This window comes from Bidens hawaiensis, unplaced genomic scaffold, assembly GCF_021521415.1.
Source record: "Bidens hawaiensis isolate Kalapana, Puna unplaced genomic scaffold, B.hawaiensis_p1.1 tig00022300_1, whole genome shotgun sequence".
Lineage (NCBI taxonomy): Eukaryota > Viridiplantae > Streptophyta > Magnoliopsida > Asterales > Asteraceae > Bidens > Bidens hawaiensis.
The window spans coordinates 114,281-134,817 of record NW_027493462.1 but is presented as its reverse complement, the minus strand read 5'-3'; the positions used below and the strand labels follow the sequence as shown (position 1 = coordinate 134,817).

At 34.0% G+C, this 20,537-nt stretch overlaps 1 protein-coding gene and 1 pseudogene across 3 annotated transcripts; both read right to left on the bottom strand.

Annotated features, from left to right (window-relative positions):
• Window positions 1-16: 16 nt before the first annotated feature.
• Window positions 17-4,282, bottom strand: LOC143565179 (CDP-diacylglycerol--glycerol-3-phosphate 3-phosphatidyltransferase 2-like; annotated as a pseudogene). Its single transcript, XR_013141014.1, has 7 exons — window positions 4,030-4,282; window positions 2,401-2,498; window positions 2,255-2,305; window positions 2,060-2,173; window positions 774-830; window positions 588-673; window positions 17-325 (listed from the first exon to the last, which is right to left on the bottom strand). The product of XR_013141014.1 is annotated as a CDP-diacylglycerol--glycerol-3-phosphate 3-phosphatidyltransferase 2-like (transcript).
• Window positions 4,283-5,505: 1,223 nt separating this feature from the next.
• Window positions 5,506-13,187, bottom strand: LOC143565190 (two-component response regulator-like APRR3). Of its 2 annotated transcripts, none has more exons than XM_077052240.1 (8): window positions 12,725-13,187; window positions 11,869-12,030; window positions 11,625-11,758; window positions 11,236-11,406; window positions 10,905-11,028; window positions 9,799-10,186; window positions 6,875-7,541; window positions 5,506-5,743 (listed from the first exon to the last, which is right to left on the bottom strand). In XM_077052240.1, exons 1-8 carry the CDS (start codon window positions 13,074-13,076, stop codon window positions 5,645-5,647), a joined length of 2,097 nt encoding a protein of 698 aa, XP_076908355.1. In that variant the 5' UTR covers window positions 13,077-13,187; the 3' UTR covers window positions 5,506-5,644. The 2 variants fall into 2 exon arrangements, with proteins under 2 accessions (XP_076908355.1, XP_076908356.1); XM_077052241.1 differs by having other exon boundaries at window positions 11,236-11,403.
• Window positions 13,188-20,537: the final 7,350 nt, after the last annotated feature.

Sequence of the window (20,537 nt, the reverse complement as noted above, 5' to 3'; positions counted from 1 at the left end):
ATTCATTCATTCGTTCATTCATTCCATGTAATGTTGTTTTCCTCGGTACAACAAACAAACACAAAGACAACAGATCTATATGTGAACTACCAAAGGAAATCTATAGCATATATAGTACCAACAAATTAAAAACAAAAAAACAGCAGCTTCAAGTCTCAAAAAACAGCTGTCATTTTTTAAAAAAATAGAAAAAAAAAATTGTTACACCAGCAGTAGCACTTTGGAAATCTTCTTCATATACACAACCAATGACCATACGGCTAGCCCGGCTGACACATACAATAAACCAACACCCGATGCTCCCAGTAAACCTACCTTTGTAAAACTGCATATTTGTTGTCACGATTAATAATACTTCATTTCACTTGTAAGCAATTTTTGTTGTCAGACTTTAGATTTTTTCTTATAATGATAATACTTTGAATCTTTACATGAATAATTTATAAAGAACTCGCGGCCGTGTATCATGGCATGTTTTCCTTTTCGCTACTTAATATTTGACTGATGTAGAAAAGTAAAAATCATCATTTGAGTTGTAAAGTCAAAATGCGATGATCAGAAAGTCAAAACTATGATTGCATACAAACCTCGGATCTCTAATAGCGAGAAGAATGGTTAAGGAAGTCATTTGTGTTGCTGTTTTCCACTTTCCCAAACTATTTATAGCAACAGCCTAAATGTAATAGCAATAATATAACAATAATTAATAAAGATAATGGTAGTAAATGTAAAACTATTTTTTTAAGAAATGCGTGCAGACTGCAGAAGCATACCCCTGAAAGTTTACTACCCTGTGAAGCAGCCCATTCTCTGACTGCAGACATTGTTATCTGGAAAATTATGTAAACTGTTCATCAGATGCACATTTATAATGATTTTACTTTAACTAGGTCCACAAATAAAGGGGCATTTTAAACATTTGATCAATAGCCAAACATGTTTATAAACTACATGTCAAGTCGAACATTGCATAGATTTAACCCTAACCCTAAGACCAAGAAAGAAGCAACATCAGAACTATGATTAGTTCCTAGTCTAAAGAATGTAAAAAATATGAACAAAATTAACAGCAAGTGAAACATGCTTCAATGAACTATGTAGCCCAAGTCTCTTAAAAAGGTGGGGACAGCATACCTTTAAAAAGGCACCTTAAAATCGAATTTAATAAATGGATATAAGATTCATGAACAAGTAATGACAACAGAATAAAACACCAAATTGAAAAACATCTAGGTGTAAAATTTCAGACTTCAAATTGTTGATAATGAAAAACTGCTGGTAAAAGCATAAGACCCACTACAGGTCATCATAGCAATAAAAAATAGCAAAGCAAACAATGAAGAAGCAGTGAATGAATGCAACAAGTTTGGACAAAATTGAGTTTTATACAGATATGCACATATCTCAGACAACCACATTTTAAGATTATGATGGAAATGATTTGTTTATGCCTAATGAAAAGTATTGTGAATAAAAACATAACTTTGGCACCAATATACATATAATACCCTAACCCACAATCCATTTTTATTGCCAAACTCCCATCAGTCAATTCAAAGAGAAAGAAAGAAATTACATAAATGTAACATATTACAAATACTAGGAAAAGAAGGGGGATCACATTGTGTTTGGAAGCTTCGAGCTAAAAGCACACTTTCTAGCTAACACCATTAATGATTTACAAGATAAGGCAACTGTGTATATGTTCCAAGTTAGCTGTCTACAATTAGCCAGTGAACTGAATGCAAGCTGGTTTAAAAGCCTCCAAAAAAAGGAAGTGAATGATATTATAAAAACAATGACCATATAATACACCTAAAAATGTCTTCCAATTAATAGTTTACACTGTATCATAGTCCATAACTATAACAACTATCTGAATCTCGGAAATTTTATCAGTGATTTTAAAGTACGCCTTATTTCACCTTAATAGTCTTATATTGATGAGGAAGGCTTTTTAAAGAAAACGAGCCAAAGCAATTCAATTAAGCTAAAAAGAATGATATGGTAATAATCATCAGTTAAACATCATTTCATTTATTTAATTATTATAGTATACCTCTCTGCCAATCATGGCAATTGATGGTACAGTTAATAACCATGGCCATTGTGCAAGCATAGCAGCTTCGGGAGGCTTTGTACATAACAACACCAAGGTAGTAGCAACCATAAGCTGCACCAAATAAGCATGATTAATTAAGCAAAGATAAAAATAATAGTTATAAAAATACAATTTATTGTTAAAGGTATATACCTTATCAGCCACAGGATCCAAAAATGCACCAAAGGCAGTTCCTAGGTTCATCTAAAACGCATCAAAGAAGACAAATGAATTTAGAAACTAAAACTGACGTATTTTCCTTTAATATTGTTCAAACTGCAAAATATATAAACGCATACTTTTCATGCAAGATACCCATCAAGCCAATCTGTAATTGCTGCAGCAATGAAGATGCATGTGGTAACAGTTGTCCCCAGCCGACTATTCAAATAAAAAGCTAATAAAATGCCAAAAAAGGTCTGTTAGTATCCACTATAAATCTATAAGTAGCAAACAATAATCCCGGGTTCTTTCTGGTTATTCCACTCACAACAAAACCAAATGTGAGATGTTAAATACTCCATGCCGATTTCAATTATAATAACAGAGCCGACAAATAATTGAAAGAAAGTCACAACATGCATCAATTTGAATACCAGGTTTTAGAGGTAGACTTCAAAACACTTATAAGAATACTGCAGCTTAAACTGTCTTCCCTACAATAATATGACGTAGTGTTCCATGTATGTGTAGAAAATAGGGTGCACAAAATGCCTCCAATTGCATAAACTAGGGTAACAAGTTTCATACACATTGTGAAATATATGCAGCATAATCTAAGAGCATTCCCAGCACGTCCCTCATCCACATCTCTATAATTACACTATCACTACATTTCTCTATTATGTTCAATTAAATAATATTTTTTTATATCTTTATTAGTACAGTTTATCTCCCCTCTACTCACAACCAATTTCAAGTTTTCAACAAATATTAAAAAATAAATAGGAGCAAACAAACCATCCCTGCATTTAACAAAAAAACCTCAACTTTTCTCTCTCATCTACTCACAAACCCCACTATATAATTTGCAAAATCCTCTAATAGAAATATAGGGGATGGGTTGAGAATGCTCTAAGGCTAAAGGGTATACACCCCTCAACAACATTCCCCTCACTCGCCGCGTTTGCGTCACGTTAGAACCCCCCCCCCCCCACCCCCCCACCCCCATCATTCAACCTCACGCTTAAACCAGGGGTATACGCCTTTCTCCATTTTTGATTTTTTTTATTTAATACAAAGAGAGGAAGAGAGTGAGTGACAAGACTGACCGTGGCCACAAGCCTCATGTCACGCGTGACCAAAAAAAGAGGGGGATAGTGTTCCAGGGGTGTCACGTGCGTGACCCCTTCTACGTAGGACGCCATGTGAGAAAACTCCTTTGCCAACTCACCTCACATGTGAGGAAAAATGGGGTATCCCCCCCCAAGCCTAAAGAGGCATTCCCGGTAGCCACTCCATCTCCATCTCTATAAATACATTAAAAATCACTACATTTTCTTTTTCTTCTTTTCAATTAAATAATACTTTCTATACCTTTTCTTTCACCTTCATTCACAAGCACTTTCAAAAAATTATTATAAAAATATAGTGCATCAAGAGTGTCTTACCAAATTTACTGAAGAACGGTAACTTGCTCTCTCTCCTCCACTCACAACCACAACCACTATATAAAATGCAGATGGATTATTCGTATCTGACTAAATAAAACCTAAATGTGCATAAAATCAAAAACGAATCAATCATTTGAACCTACAAAACCTAAAATCAAACAAAATAATCACACGCACACAGAGTTTAGCCTCCATTCCTCTTAATCTATAGTATTTCCGCATACATATTAATTCTATTAAACAAAATTGACAATACGTCCACAACAATATCAAAAACTAATAAACATAAACACCGTGAGATGAATAATGACATACTGGCAACAATAATAGGAATGGCCACAACGCGTCCGATTGTTAACATCGTCGGCAACGTCAGCAACTTATTATTCGCCGGAGAAGGTTTTAGGTCCGTCGTCCATTTCTCGTCTCCGTTAACGGATCGCATAGCCACTCCTTTATGTTTGTGACCACGAAACCCTAGTCCGTTAATACTATTATTATTGTTATCGTGAGGTGAGGCCGTACAGGTGGTGGTTGTTGTTGTTGTCTTCCGCCAGCTCGAGCACATTGCCGCTGGCGGCGTCCTAGATCTCCCGCCGAGCCACCAGTACCGGCGCCGTTGGTGGAGGTGAACGAATAATAATAATAATAATAATAATAATAATAATAAAATAATATAAAATTAAGATATGATTATGATGGTTGGTTGGTTACTTTGAGGAGGTGGAAGGCCAAGGACATGTGGGTTGGTGGGACATGTGCACCCATCCTTCATGTTAGCCTACAATGGCTTACGTTACCATTTTTTAAATATACATTTACCTTTTAGTAAAATAAAGACAAAATTATAACTTTTGTCACCTTTTTTATTAAAGTATTTATTATTATTATTTTAAATCAACAAGTCAATAAAAAAATGATTACAATAAAGTAACAGACAAACGGACAACAAGATGTGCCGCAACCTTCTTCTGATATCAAAGTCAATCACATTAAAAATAAAACTTTGAGACTTTGGAGTTAAAAAGTATGGACAACACACTAAACCATGCTCAGAAATTTCAGAGCCTCCTATATATTTCATTATAAACTCCATTGTAAAGTAAAGTGACTAGTAAATTATTAATTACTAAATAAATGCAACATTATTTTTTAAATGGGCTCCTAAATATGTCCAATTTGAGGATTTACAAATGCTCCAATTTTAGAATAAACAAAAAAAAGATGTGTTTTGTTATAAATAAAAGGATAAAAACAACAAAATTACCCATGTATTAAAACCTGATTAACAGAGCACACAATCTCAGGATCATGCTAAACGTATCATCTTCCATTCTCTAAATAGTTTTAGTGAGTTTAACCCCAACCTCGTTCTAATTTCGTCAGACCATTTATCTACTTGACTCACTATATGCGCATACAAGTGCCTTGGTTTAGTGAACTTACCCCCAAGCTCATATGCTATGCGTATCATCTTGCCTTCTCTAAATCCCGTTCTTCCATCAAACCCCAACTCGTAGTCCCCGGGGGTTAAGCTTTAAGAATGTATATAATGGATGGGGCATAAGCCAGCCCTTGCTAAACGGGTCAACCTGGAACCTCATTGATTCAAATAGTTCGAACAGCGAAAGTTGAAAAACTTGTAATAAGATAATCAAGGCAAATTGTTCATATAAAAGATAAACTGGACAAATGTTCAAGAACATGAAAACAACAAACTGCATACAAACAAGAACTGCCAGAACATTATTTAAAAAAAAAAAACTTAATGCTAGAAACACGGGACTACGTTTTAAATCAAGTTCCGTTGAAAATCATCTTTCTAAAATCATTTGTTGCAGTCCTGTGTATCCTGACATGTAACCTTCAAGTTCTTTGTTTAATTATTTAACATCAGAAACAAAATCAAAGTTAAAAGTCAAAGTCAACGTCACGAATCTGCATCCTCATTGTTGACTGCTTGTCTAACAAATTGCCCACGAACGCGCGGTCTTTGTTCAGCTAGCTTCTTCTTGCTCTGGTACCTCACCTTCAAAACCAAAGAAACTAGATTTTAGTGTTTGCATAAAAAGATCATGCTTTTGAAATGTTGGGGATGACTCGCAAGTCGCAACCACACATCCAAATTTGTCAATTTGAGGAAGTTTAATAGAAGAGATTTTTCTTTGACAAATTTAAAGGGTAAATCAGTAAAAAAAATTAACTCAACATTGTCAAATCCGGTTCCCTCTGATTATTTAGAGGTTAAATAATGAGTTTTGAACAGCATTTTCAGAACAGGCCCTACATAACCGGTCCTGTTGGAGTCTATTTAATCACCTTTATTTGAACCATTTGGAACGGTTAACACGGTAAATCACACCCAGTGGTTAGACTGGATTTGATTTTTTTTTCTTTTCCTTCCAAAATCTCCTTCACGGCTTTACCGGCTCACTGACGAATTCACGCTCCACAATTTGTTTATTACAGGCTTCTTATTTTGTAAACATTGTTAAGTGTTAACCCATACAAAAAGATAAACTAGTTCGGTAGTTCCACATTTTGCTTCAAACATTGTTAACCCATACAAAAAGATAAACTAGTTCCACTATCTATGATGCAATCCTTTCATTGAAATTGGTTCGACCAGTTTGACCATACGACCGGTCTGGTTATGAAAACATTCGTTTAAATTCTAACAAAGAGAAAATGATTATCTAAGGTAAATGCAAGAGAACCTATTTACCCCATTTTTTTTATATAATTTGACAAATTTGTACTCCCCATTTCACAAAATATCTATTTTACGGTATAATGTATAAGGAGAGCTTAACTATTTAAGTTTTTAAGGCAAAGCAACTACTTAACTAGTTTATAGACCACAAGTATGTATCAAACTTTGTCATTATACCAAATTAGACAAAAATATGCTCAATGGCAAACACTTCCCTCAAGTTTTTAACCATTTGATTTCCAAAAACTTTACAACACAGAAAAACCTTTTGATTTTAAAAATGTTTGATGTTATATTTGTCATGCGGCCTGTTGCTCCCCTGATTTGTTACAAAAGAGTTGAATATGTACTTTGGTGGCCTATAAAGTAGTTTCAATAGCTCGATGGCCTTCATGAAAAATGCCCGTTCTATAACCGTGGACAAGGATTTTGAAAGAAAATGAATACCTTTTTCTCAAAGCATCTTTCTTTTCTCTTCTGTCGAAACTTATTAAGCGCAGCCTCTCGCCGAGCAAAACGTTCTTGATCCACACCGCTCCCGCTTCCACTCCCGTCCCCACCATTAAACGTTTTACCAACACCGTTCTCATTCTCAACCTTACCTCCATTTTCAACATTACTCTTATTATTACTTCCTGACCCGCTACCATAATTACCACCATTTCCCCCTGCTGAAACTGTCAAAATATTAGACACCATGTTTCTCAAAGACCCATCATCAGTATCCACTATTTTCTGCTGCTGCAGTTTATGAACATGGTGGTGGTGATGGTGGTGGTGGCGGACTTGGACCTGCTGCTGGACCGCCTTGGGTGGTCCCACGGTTGTTTTGATTGGGTCGCCTTCAATGGAACGGGGGAGGAGGGGTTGCAGGGGGGGTGCATGGCGATTAACAGCAACGGTGGTCGAGCTGTTGGGTGGTTGTTTGTCGTCTGGTTTGGTTGTGAAGGCGTTGTTGTTGGTGGATCCCATGTCGTCACTGCCGTTTGAACGGTTGTTAGGGGCTCCGTTTGAGTTGTTATTTGGTTTTGCTGCTTCCAAGCTTATATTGGGTGGTGAGCAACTGTCGACGTTCCCGGTTGGAGCTTGATTAACGTTTGATACCGTGTTATATCTGCATAACAATGAGTATTAGAACATAAAAAATATAGGTGTACCTGGGACGAGCCGAGCCGAACCTGAGTGCCTGTTCGGCTTGTGAGCAGTTTTTTAAGCTCAAGCTGGCTCGAGCTCGGCCGTCAATTATTTATTATTAATCAACATACAACTATTTATATAAAATTGTAATTAAAATTTTTGAAAATAATATAATATATATTTTTTACCTATTTTTATTATAAATTTATATATAAGAATAATAAATATTATACAGATATATATTTAATATACTAAATATAAGTTATATAAAAATAGGTTTGCTTAGGCTCGTGAGCTAGCTTAAGCTCAATAAGTGAAGCTTGGGCTCGCACTCGTTTATTTAACAAGGTTATTTTTAGGCCTGATCTTGTTTAAGCTCGGCTCGATTTGAATAGCTCACGAGTTGCTTCTCAATTACACCCTAGTCAAAACGGTAAACTAATTTTAATGTATACAACCTCCTAAACAGCTTTATTAATATATATATATATATATATATATGGGGTAAGAATCCTAAGAGAAACCTTGGCAAATTGAGAACTTTGAGAACCATTTTGGACCACTATAAAAAATCTCTTTAAAAATATTTAAAAATTATAAAACAAAAAAAAACACGAAAATTTTAAAAAAGTAAAAAAACTAAAATTCTTATATTTCATTCCGGTTTCATTAAAAAACCGATTTTTTTTAATTCGTATTATACCTATACACACATGTATACTTTCATTTAATCTCTAGTTACGTAATGTACACATATATACATTATTATTTACCTTAAATTATACATATGTGTATAAAAAAAATGTGTACATATTATACATATATGTATAATTTAGCTAAACCAAAAAAAAAGTTTTTTTTAAATTCGTATTATACCATTATACCTATACACATATGTATACTTTCATTTAATCTCTAGTTTACGTAATGTACACATATGTACATTATCATTTACCTTAAATTATACATGTGTGTATAAAAAAACATATATGTACATATTATACATATATGTATAATTTAGCTAAACCGAGAATTTTATTTTTTCGTTTTTTTTAGAAACCGGGATGATAAATAAGAGTTTTGTTTTTTTTACTTTTATTATTTTTGTGATTTTTTTGTTTTATGATTTTTTTTATTTTTGAGTTTTTTGTGGTGTTCTCATAGTTCTCAATTCCCAAAAAGTTATCACATGATCCTGATCTCTATATATATATATATATATATATATATATATGTGTATATGTATATTATTTTTGTAGTAATATAGTTCTAGTAATGCAATTCTTCTCTCTTAATAAAAGTAAAGTGAAAGTTGTAGGCCAGCAATTGGCTGACCCAAATCGTTTTGACCCATTGACTGACCCGAATTGCTTTGACCCATTTTGACCCGAATTGTTTTTTAGCCCAAATCCCTTTTAACCGTTTTGACCGAACTCTTTTTGGCCCAATCTGACTTGAATTGTTAACCCATCGACTGACACAAATCGTTTTGACCATAGTCACAGAAATCGCTAAGATTGCCGCGAATTTCGTCTTGGTACGAAATGTACCGGATCGGAATACGTTAGCGTTCCGATCGCTGCTCAATTCGCGGTTCGTCGATCCAATCTAACGAATTTGATGTCCCAATTGAACATAATCGGTGTTCTAATATAATGAATTCAGTGTTCCAGTTGAACGAATTCAGTTCTTAAGGCTCATTTTCTCGCCGGAAAGAGGAAGGAGGAGGATTGACGAGGAAGATGGAGCGGCTGAACTATTAAAAAGTTATTTTAGGGTTTAAAAAGTTTAGATAATTTAATATTTAACCCCCTTACTCTTTTATCCTTTACATTTAGTCCCTAAAGTTTATAATTTTTTACACAAAACTATTAAAAATGTAAAATTAGTTTGTGTATTCTAACAATTAGCCCCCTCTATTCTCACTAGTTTGCATTTGATCCTTAAACTTATATGTTTATACATAAAAAGTATTAAATTAAATTTATAATATATATAAATTATAAATAGCTAGTTTTTTATTTGGGTGCATCGAACCGAATTACATGGTACACCGTACTAATTCGTACCGAAATGAGCCTACCCCCTTCCGTACCGAATACGTTACCCTTAGCGAATTGCGTACCTGAACCGCGTACCCGTACCGGAGCGAACCGCGAATTATGTGACTATGGTTTTGACCCGTTTTGACCTGAACCATTTTAACCCGCCCAACACATGTATCCATAACATACCTTGAGAAGTCTGATAGACCGGAATGCCTCAAGATATTCCGTCCTTGGGTACTAACATCAGCATCATTCACGTCTCGCGTCCTCTTCAAACTGAGCTCAAGAGTGGGTGACTCCTTAGAATAGTTATCTTCAAAATTAATGTTTTTAAGCAAGTGCTTTGATTTTGGGGTTTCCTTGTGAGCACTACTTGCCTTGGTGGCACCAACCGGTTCGGTCCTAGGTGCACCATTTTCACAACCGAGTTGCATACTGATATCTAACTTATCACCTGCTTTCTTCATGTTTGACTCACAAAACTTGTCCGTCTTGTTCTTATCTGTGTCTTCAACCTCAAAACTTGAGCTTTTAGGGTCTCCAATCTTCAAGTCTTTTCCCATTTCAATAATTTCTACAAGAAAATATTAACACAATTATAGAGGTGGTGATATAATATAAAGCCATTTACTTACAATTTGCAAATGAATCAAAGTGGGATATGTTTAATCTCTAGAAAGGCCAACCTCATATATATTTTTCTAAAACAGATTAGGTTTTTTTTGTGGTTATTTCTCCTATTATCTTTTTGAGGCGTAAACTTGAGTGTTTAATCATAAAACTTACTTATATTGGTATTCTAGAGGTGACAAATTTCATCAATTTTCTTATGAATGCATTGCGTTTGCCGACTAACAAGTCAAAATCTATAAAAGTCATAAACGTTTAGCTAATAGGCTAATTTGAATTTTCCCAAACTCTGATATTTACTGGCTCTGTCCCTGACCCAAACCATTTTTTGGCATTGCTCAATCCACTCATTGTGCCACCTCTACACTATTATTATGCATTTAACTTGAGAAACAACTTTATATAATAGGTTCCAATTGTTGATATAAATGTTAGGGTTCATTAACAATTTATCACATAGTTATTCTAAAATCGGCCATAAAAATATAATAGGTTCCACTGTCATGTTTTGGAAAAATGAAATAGTTTAGTTGAGTAATGGGGATGAGTATACTTTTAAATACACTAGTGTTACTTTTATATTGCGAAACCAACAAATGACCTACAAATTGTTTGCCCTTCTGGTAATTAACTCTAAAATTAAAGAAAGACTAATGTATTACCTAGTTTAGATGTTTCAGGCCTTGCAACTTGAGCAGAGGTGATATCATGAGAATTTGATTCTTGGTCCCACAAAATATTTGCTTGAGAGCTATCAACTTCTACAACCCTCTTTGGCCAAGAACTCTTAATAACACAAATAAAACAGTATAACTAACTGAAAACACAACTACTTGATTTTTTTTCATTTAAGGTTTAGCTAGAAAGAGAATGGGTCAAACGGATTAAAAGCTGCCCGTTCTAATGCATGAAACCTTGTAAATCTTCTATTTAAAGACTTATATTATTATTGTAACAGTAAAGTGTTTATCACAAAGGAAACTGAAAAATTACCTGAGTTCCACTTCCATTATCGCTCACGCCCTTAGCATTCAATTCTGTGCTGACTCCATCATCTTCACCACTGTTATCACTGTCATCACCAGACTCTTCAACGCTTCTTGGTTTTGTAGATTTATGATCCTGTATACCACTCTCACTCCCACTCCCACTACCGCTAGACTGCTGAAAATATGAGAAATTAAAGCAAAACAAAAGGAGCATTTTTTAGATTATTAGTGAATGTTTTTTCTCAAATTTGACATGGACAGATAAGCATTCGGAGATCACTCCAACATCTTAAAAAGTTTTAACATATGAAATCAGACACACCTGAAGCCGAAGTCCAAAAAACGGGTCTGTTTATAATGATACATAAAACCATAGAAACTAAATTAACTCACACTGTGACATTTCCTCCAGACATGCTGCCAGAGATTTTTAAGCTCATTCTTTCTAATAGGTTTGACTAAAAAGTCAACTGAACCTCTGGATAAACAATTGAAGACTATACCCATTGAGTCATCGGATGACATCACTGCACATAAAACTCATTAAACACAACACTTACAGATATGAGAACCTTAAAAAAACTAAAAGTTCATGAAGAAACTGTAAGGAGTTCAACAACAGGAAAGATACACTCACTTATCACTGGGATATTCTTGCGAGTAGCATGGTTCTTTATCTTGGATAAAAGACCAATACCGGATAAATAGGGCATCACTACCTCGGTTAAAACAAGATCAATTTGCTTGTTTAGATCAATCAACAGTTTCCATGCTTCCAGACCGTTTGCTACTGCTGTAACTGAAAATATTATATGTTAACAAGGTTAGCATCTAGTAAGAAATGTTAGTTTCACCTCATAAGCATGAGTTATGAAGATAATATGATTGCATAATGCGTCAAATAGAGCTAGTAAATTATATAGACCTTCTTTGGCTGTTAAAGGATGATCTTAATATTAGTTTTTGAATATTATGAGACATGATCTGAGGTCTTGATGCAAATCATTAGGACAGTTTTATAACTTATATCGACATCTGAATATGAACATTTGTCTATTTGCCCCTCAAAATGTCAAAGAAAAGAAAGACTTGCATGAGTTATGAAAGATAAAATGATTGCATAATAAGTCAATAGAGGTGGTTGACTATAAAGACCTTTTTGACTGTTAAAAGGCTGATATGATACCAGTTTTAAGTATAAAAAGGCATGATATGAGGTCATAACGCAAATCATTAGGACTGTTTCATAGATCATATTGACATTGAATATGGCTAATTGTCTATTTTGCCCCTCGAGATGTTAAAATAAAGAAAGACTTGAATAAACTACATATGCTGATATGACGCATGTAATGAGTTTATTTTATTAACTGACACTGTGACTGTGAGTAAATCATGATTTGCACCCACACTATAAAAGGTTTTCCCATTTAGTGTACATATTTATTATATTGTAGCAAAAACATTTATTAGCAAGGTAAATAGTTATAAACCTTCATAGCTGCAATTACGAAGCAGAGCACTAACAACATGGCGAGTCGAATCATCATTTTCAACTAGAAGAACCTTGAGAGACCTAAGAGGCAGAAAGCTCTCCCACTGAACCACAGATCCTTGAGGTTGTTGATGTGGTCCATGCAAAGCACCATTGGGTTGGCCCAACTCTACGGGCCTAATACTATTCGCATCCTCATTAATTCTTGACTCATCTTCTACATCCATTCCTTGCCCATCATCAAACGGGGCTCCATTTCTCACTTCCTTCAAGTCAACCCGGTCATGGTGGTTTACTTCTGCCAACCCTTTAGATGCCTGAACATGTGTTTTCACACCAACACTCCTCATTAACAATATTCAAATAGATTTTGGGAAATCAAAACAAGTTCTTTCTCGGTTGAAATGCGAAGCATAACGTTTTTTCTCCAAATCATGAAGATTTTTCAGAAACACTTCAAACAATCCTACATAAACAAGATGAGAAATTCAGAAAACATAATAAAAAAAATAAAAATAAAAAAATAACATCCAAAAACGACTAATATGCAATAAATAAATCAATACAGATTTCATCATCAACCTACATGTAGAAAGTTATCTAACAGCAAAGTTAGATCTTTCTCTCAAAACAATGCAAAATCTCCAAGAAAAAATAAATAAATAAATAAATAAAATGAAGGTCTTATGATCATAAATAGAAAGATAATGGCTGGATCAAACAATCAAAGCCCAAAGCAGGTGCATGCATACACATATAATATAATAGTATATCATCATCAAACATTCAAACCTTTATAAAACCATAACAACTACCATATTTACAAAATAAAGCCTGTAAAAACATAACACGCATCTCAAAGTTAAATTTCATCTCATCAATCAAAATAAAGCCTGTAAAAATATTTCTAACCTTTCATCACACTTATAACCAATTAAAACACTACTCGTTAATAAACGTATTTTTTAAACGACTTAGTCTCACAGCTCAAAAACGGCTAGCGGCGCAGCTTGTTTTTCATTCAGTGCTAATAAAAAATTACAAATTAAAAATTAAAACATTATTACTTCCAAAACAAACCCTAATTTGACTCCGATTTCGCATTACCGTGGATTTAAAGCTCAAATACACAAAATCCAGTCACCTTACAGCAGCAAAGCAAATCAAATCAAATCATGACCGTTAGTCTGATTGAATCCATCCATGGAGGAAATGAAACAATCTGAATAACTGAGATGCAGATTATTAATATATAGCGTTTGTCTGGTTGTCTAATAAAGTAAACGGAGCTTCGTATAATCGTATCTACTGCCGATCGTAGAGCGAGATATTATTATTCGTTTTGCTGACGTGGACATATCAAAGGGCGGGAAGGACGACACGTCGGATGACACGTGGGATTGTAGGATCATTTTAGATCCGATTTGGGTCCACAATGTAAAAAAGCACCAAAGACCTTTAACTGATTAAAAAAAAAAAGTACTGAGTGGCCTTTAACAGAGATCCGTTAAATTGTGAGCCCGGCAATGTGGCGGTAGGATGACGGAAAGTAGGCGTGTTAATATGAGTGGGTTGGGTTGGGTTGGGTTGGGTTGGATTTGGGTGATGTATTAGGATGAGTTTGGATCAGGATGTGTATGAGTTAGGATGAGTATGGGTAAAGATGGGTAAAGTTAACCCATCTTGATCTAAATGAAAGGTTAAAATACAAAGGGTTTCAAAAATCCTTTAAGAAATTCAAAGAATTAATAAAAAATAATAACTCGAAAACACATAATGTAAAATAACTAAAATGTTTCCACTGCCGTCCTCATTCATACAAAAAAACGGTTTTGCATCGGTTCAGGTTCGATTTTTTCAGGGTTTTTTTCCATTTCGGTTTTGATTTTTTTCATTTCGGTTAGTTTTGGTATCAGTTCAGCTTCAATAATTTCGCTTTCGATTTCTCAGTTTCTATTAGGTTTCGTGGGTTTTGTTTGAAAAAAAAATTGATGGAGCTTGTTTTAGTTCATTCTAACCCATAAACAAAACTCATTCTAACCTATCACTTAAAGTTACTAGCATTTTACCAACCCATTGTGACTTTCTTGCAAAATGTTTTTCATCCATCCTGACCCATTTCAATTTTAAAAGTTATCCTTATTGACCCAAAACAATTCATTGGGGTTTGTTTTGCCACCCCTAACAGAAAGGTTGTTTTACGTTTACTAAGTTGAAAATTGTGAGAGTTGGCATATGAAAATATCTAAGTCTGGACTGGTGAAGTTAACAGCAAACGGTTAAAGCCCAGTCTATGTAAATAGTGTGTTTTTTCAAAGTAAACGAGGACTCGAGGAGGGTGTAGCACATACGTTGTTGTTGGGGTGTTGAAACTTGTAAGGTTCAGCTTTGACGACTTGTACGTTAACAATCACCCTGTGGCTTTGGATATAATTTATGTTGACAACTTAGTTTTGAAAATAAGTCATATCAATACTTTGATTAAAAAAATCAAAAAATTAAACATGTAGTGTTCGTGGTTGAGATGAGCAAAAACTGAACCCTTTAACCGAAAAAAAAGAGTTAATCGAAATTAGTCATACCCGAACAAAACCGATGATTAAGTGAATAAGATTAACCGGCCACTCGATTATGGTTGCAGTTAATCAGTTTTCGGTAACCGACTTTAATCAAACTGAACTTTGTATTTTTGTGTATTTCCAAATTTTATACCTTCATTTTCTACTTCGAACATTTAATTTTTTGTTGTAAACGCTTATAGCATAGCTTGAAACACCATAACCAAGCTTAGAACCATCATATTTTAGCTTTGAAATTTTATATTTGAGTTTAGAACACCATAACCGAGTCATTTCAACAAAAACAAAGAAAAACAAAATAGATTGGATGATTAACCGTATTTAACCGAAACCGAGTCATAACCGACCTTTGGTTAACCCTCCATTCAGTTATGAATGTTAGAACAAACCCTAACATTCATCTGAGTTATCACTATTAAAACAACAGGTTCACGTCAAAGAATAACTATTTAAACAACAGTTTCAATTCAAATAATCTCGTGGAAAATTTCACGGTGAACTCATTTACGTCCACGTAATGGGAGGGCGGCACGGCATTTGTGTGGTCGTGGTTCTCCCCAAAACAACTTAAGTTAAATCATTACTCACTGGTCAATCTCAAACTTTAGATACAAACCTCAAAACGAGCCGAACTCAAGTTATATTAAGTTCACCAAACTTAGCTTGAGCATAATCAAATCAGATTCGACTTAAATCATTTACATGAAATCAATATAATAATGTACAATGGACAAGTAATCCATAACAAACTGAATTAAAATCCTCATTTCTTTTGAATTGCACGTTGAATGCTACTTCATTTTCACGAAGGATCGTATACACATAAGAATTCATGCAACCACATTAACCCTATGATTAGTAGTGATAGACAACATGAAAACCATGCCATCTAGACAAGATTTGTTTCATTATTAGTATCACAAACGAGGTATAATGGTTACTAATAGTGATAGTGAAAGGCGAAATATGAGTGGTTCTTTTCTAATGTATTTAATTAATTATTTTTAAACATTCATTTGTCATCCGAAATGTTAATTCAAATACATGTTAAAACCACTTACATTACAAAACATATTTTTAAGAAAAGAAAAGAATTTTGTTTTCTTAAAATTTATATCGAAATGTTTAGAAAAATAAACAACAACAATAATAAGCAAGACAACGTGGCTAGTTGTTTTTTTCTTATAAATTACCGAGCATGAGCTATTTGAAAAACATCATGCTATATATCGTATGCTAAACAGAAATTTATAATAAAAAAGTATCGTGCATCATGTAACCTTTTGATTACCCCTAAGAATGCTATAAATTAAATGTTATATTCAAAAAATAGTTTAACATCAACGAATCTCATGAAAATTTTCACGGCGAACTCATTGACAACAACATAATGAGAGGGCGACGTGGTGTTTGTATGGTCATGGTTCCTAGGTGACCACCCCTACCTACAAAGTCAATTGAGATAAACGGTTAACCACACAAGTAACATGTCATTAACCACTTTCTCCATATAAGATCTTCGTTTTATAAAACTTTAGCATGATTGTTAATACCTATCATTTTATCCTTGATGTTACACATCTTTGTTCATGTTTTATCATTATCTATACCTCAATTATCGTTGCGTCATGTTGTGTTGACAAGCCATATTGGTTGCTTAAACGTACTAGGAGGTGTTACATGTCAACCAATAACCATCAAGATATTGCGCCTAAACATGTGCAATATATTAATACGAGAAAAGGATTAAGGAAAAAAACAAAAAGCAATTTAAAATTATACAAACTGTTGTGTAAGTGGAGGGGGTGCCACTTCCCATCCACCTCAGCCAAAAACCATGTTCCACACAATACCATAACACAATGTGGGTGTCAAACTTGGATCCATTCTCTCGTCAACCGGGTAACACCCAAAAGGGCTCAAAAAGGTGGGATCCATTCTCATTTCAGTCAATCACTTTTTTTTTAAATATCTTGGTTAACTAATATCCCTCTATAACACTTGTTTTATTGGGTTGGTTGGTTAATATTCAATTGCCTGTATGACAGTGACGTGACATCACATTTTGATTAACGAACCCCCTTTCACAAAACATAGTCTTACAAAGGAGGCTTCATAGGGTATGCACCATCTTAATAACACGTTTATAAGTGGTTTATGATGTGAGAACTTGTGTGGCTACGTTGATAAAAACTTTTCAATTTATTGGTGTGAGTAGAAAATGTTGATGGTAAGAAAGAAAATTAAAAAAAAAATTGGTACAAAGAGGGTGAATTATTTGAAAAGTTACATCTGACGGACTTCATGCACAATAACTAAATATTCGATGGTTTTAGCATTAAAAGTTTGGAAAAAAGAACTAAGAGCTTCATAACACAACGTTTGTGAGAATTTGTGGTCCTTACGAGGAGGGAGGGAAGACAGAGTGGAAGAAATCCATGGGGATGAACACCCACAAATGAAAACCGAGGGAGAGAGGGCATGAGAGAGAGTTCATCTTCATTCGTGAGGTAGGCTACGCTAAGACATCCAAACAACACCTCCACTAATGATGCTCTAAGCTTTCAGAATTCTCATTTTATAACAATAGATGGTTTCTTCCAACTCGATGTATGCAACGTACGTCAACCAACAATGCGACTGACGACTATATGATTGAATGATGATGAACATGCATATACATACTTACAAAAAAAACACCGAAGATATAGAACACTAATGAAGATGCTCCACAACCGACGAACACTAAAGAATATGCTTTTGTCATTTGAATTTTCGATGTCATACACCCACCTCCTAATAATATTAGGAATTTAAAACAATTTTCGTGTTTTTTAAGTACTCCTCAAGCTTCATCATACATGGACGAACTGACCCAAAACGAATTAGGAACGAAATCTAGTAACGAGGACCAGACCAATAAGGGGCGGGCTCATTCAAATTTGGGTTGGACCAATCCAAATTTTTTGCTCGGATTTCTTGGGTCAGCGAGAGTCTAATTTCACCCACGGGCGTAGGTAAAGATTTACTTGGCATTTATCAAACGTTTTTACCTAGGGATCTCCAGTAAACTACCGACAACTATGCCAATGTTGAAACTGATGCACCTTTTTTGACGAATTACTCACTGCCATTTACTAAAAGATTAGACTGTCCGCATCACTTCAGAGTAAATTTCTCCACAAACAGCCTAGTCAGCGTGCCACGTCAACTTTCCATTCATTTTTTCCACAAACACTTTTACCTACAACAATAACATATTCATTCTTTCCACAAACAACCTCATAATTTTCACATCACCAATATGGAGGACCCACAAACCATCATCCTTCACCATCCTTGATAAAGGATTTTCAATGATGGATGACCTCCACCTCCACCTTCATAACACTTGTCTTTTCCATCCTTCTCACGAATCTCCTCCACATAAGCTATGGATGACCCTGATGCGGAAGGTCTTACCAAAGTATTCTATGATCATTCACAAACAGATTGTCCATCATAAACTTATTGTTAATTTTAATTTTCATTAGAAATAATATTGAATATACTTTAGTATTTTGAAATTAAAGAAATAATAAGTTATGGATTAAAAGTCTAAAAAAGTATAGAATAAGTTATGATAAGCATAGTTATGTATAACAATGACAAGCATCTAACTAGGACTCTAGGAGGGTTAGTGAGAGTCGGTATTAGTAATTGTGTTGAACTCGGCTTTAACATACCGTGAAGTAACTAGGCAATCTAGTGTTAAGATTTAATAAAATTGGAAAAAGATTAAAAACAAATTATTATATATTCATCTCTTTATTTTATAGTTTTACATGATTTGTTGGAAATCATCGATGGTTATTGATCGCCATCGATGATGCGTCACTGGCACTATTTCTAGTAGTGTATGCATATGCAAGCAAAACTACTAAGATTTCCAGACACAAATAGCAAAGAGAATATTGTTTTCGGAAAACAATTACTGCGCAAATGTTATGCAATATTGGATAACTAATCTTCATAAAGCCATACAAAACACATGCATAATGTTTATGATAATAAAACGTGATTAATCGGTAATTACTATGACCTTAGGAATCAAATCATCTTAGATTTATGTGGATATCATAAAGACATATATTTGGAATCAATTCACATGTAGGTTGACCACTAGAATTTATGGCGTTGCATTTTTGAATGGAAGATTCGGTCACTATTTTGTGGCCAAGAGGCCATTTGCTAAACATATGGACAACATCACAACATGTAGCTTGTAAATTACAATAATTTCCCTTATTTGAAGGATCAAAAGTGTCTATAAGTTTGGTGACTTTTATTGCGTTTTCTTTTAAAAGTTTGGTATATGAAAATTGGAAACTTACAACTAATTATGAAAAGTTTTTATTATTGCTAATATTTTGAATATAGTAGGTAAGAATGGTTTCTTTATTGGTATGGATACTCTTAATCTTGATATTTACTTCATTATAAATGTAATCTATACATTAGTGTTAAGACTATGTGTAGTGACTGTTTAGTTAAAATGTCACCTAGTCTTTATGTAGGTACAAATGAATTATTTAAAGCCTCTTTTAAATCAAATGTAGTGGTTTTAACTAAAGCAATTATTACTCAATCATTTTTTTATTATCTCGATATTTTATTGTTCAGTAAACATAATAATTTGAATAATAAAATAACATAATAACGTTTTAATAAAATAAAAGTTGCAAACACATAGCAAAAAAAAATGCCTTAAATAAGGAAAAAATAAAGGAAACTTGAAATAAAATGAAGATATTAGAACATTTTTAATTAAAAGAAAAAAAGATTAATCGTTGACACGATGTTTGGTACAATTATTTAATGATAATAATTGTCGTTCTCCTCATCGTCAATTTTGTGATTGTTTCATAAATATTTTACAAAGTACACTGGAAGATTTATAAGAGTGACCCTATTTTTTATTCTCTGTATGTTTGCTTGTTTGTCTTCTACAGATAGTAGTGCGGGCATAGGTTGGATGTCATCATCATATTCTTGACAAATCACTTTCCCCCGAATCCTCCAAGTTCATATTATGTTTCTGACAAGCACTCTATGTCACTGACAATTCGTAAAAAATAGTTAACGGCTCATACGAAAACAATATCGGAACTTATCGTGATCATACAAAGGTCTTTCAATAAAATAATCTTTCATCCACTGTTCTTGTGATGGTCGTCGTCTATGCGGTATAGG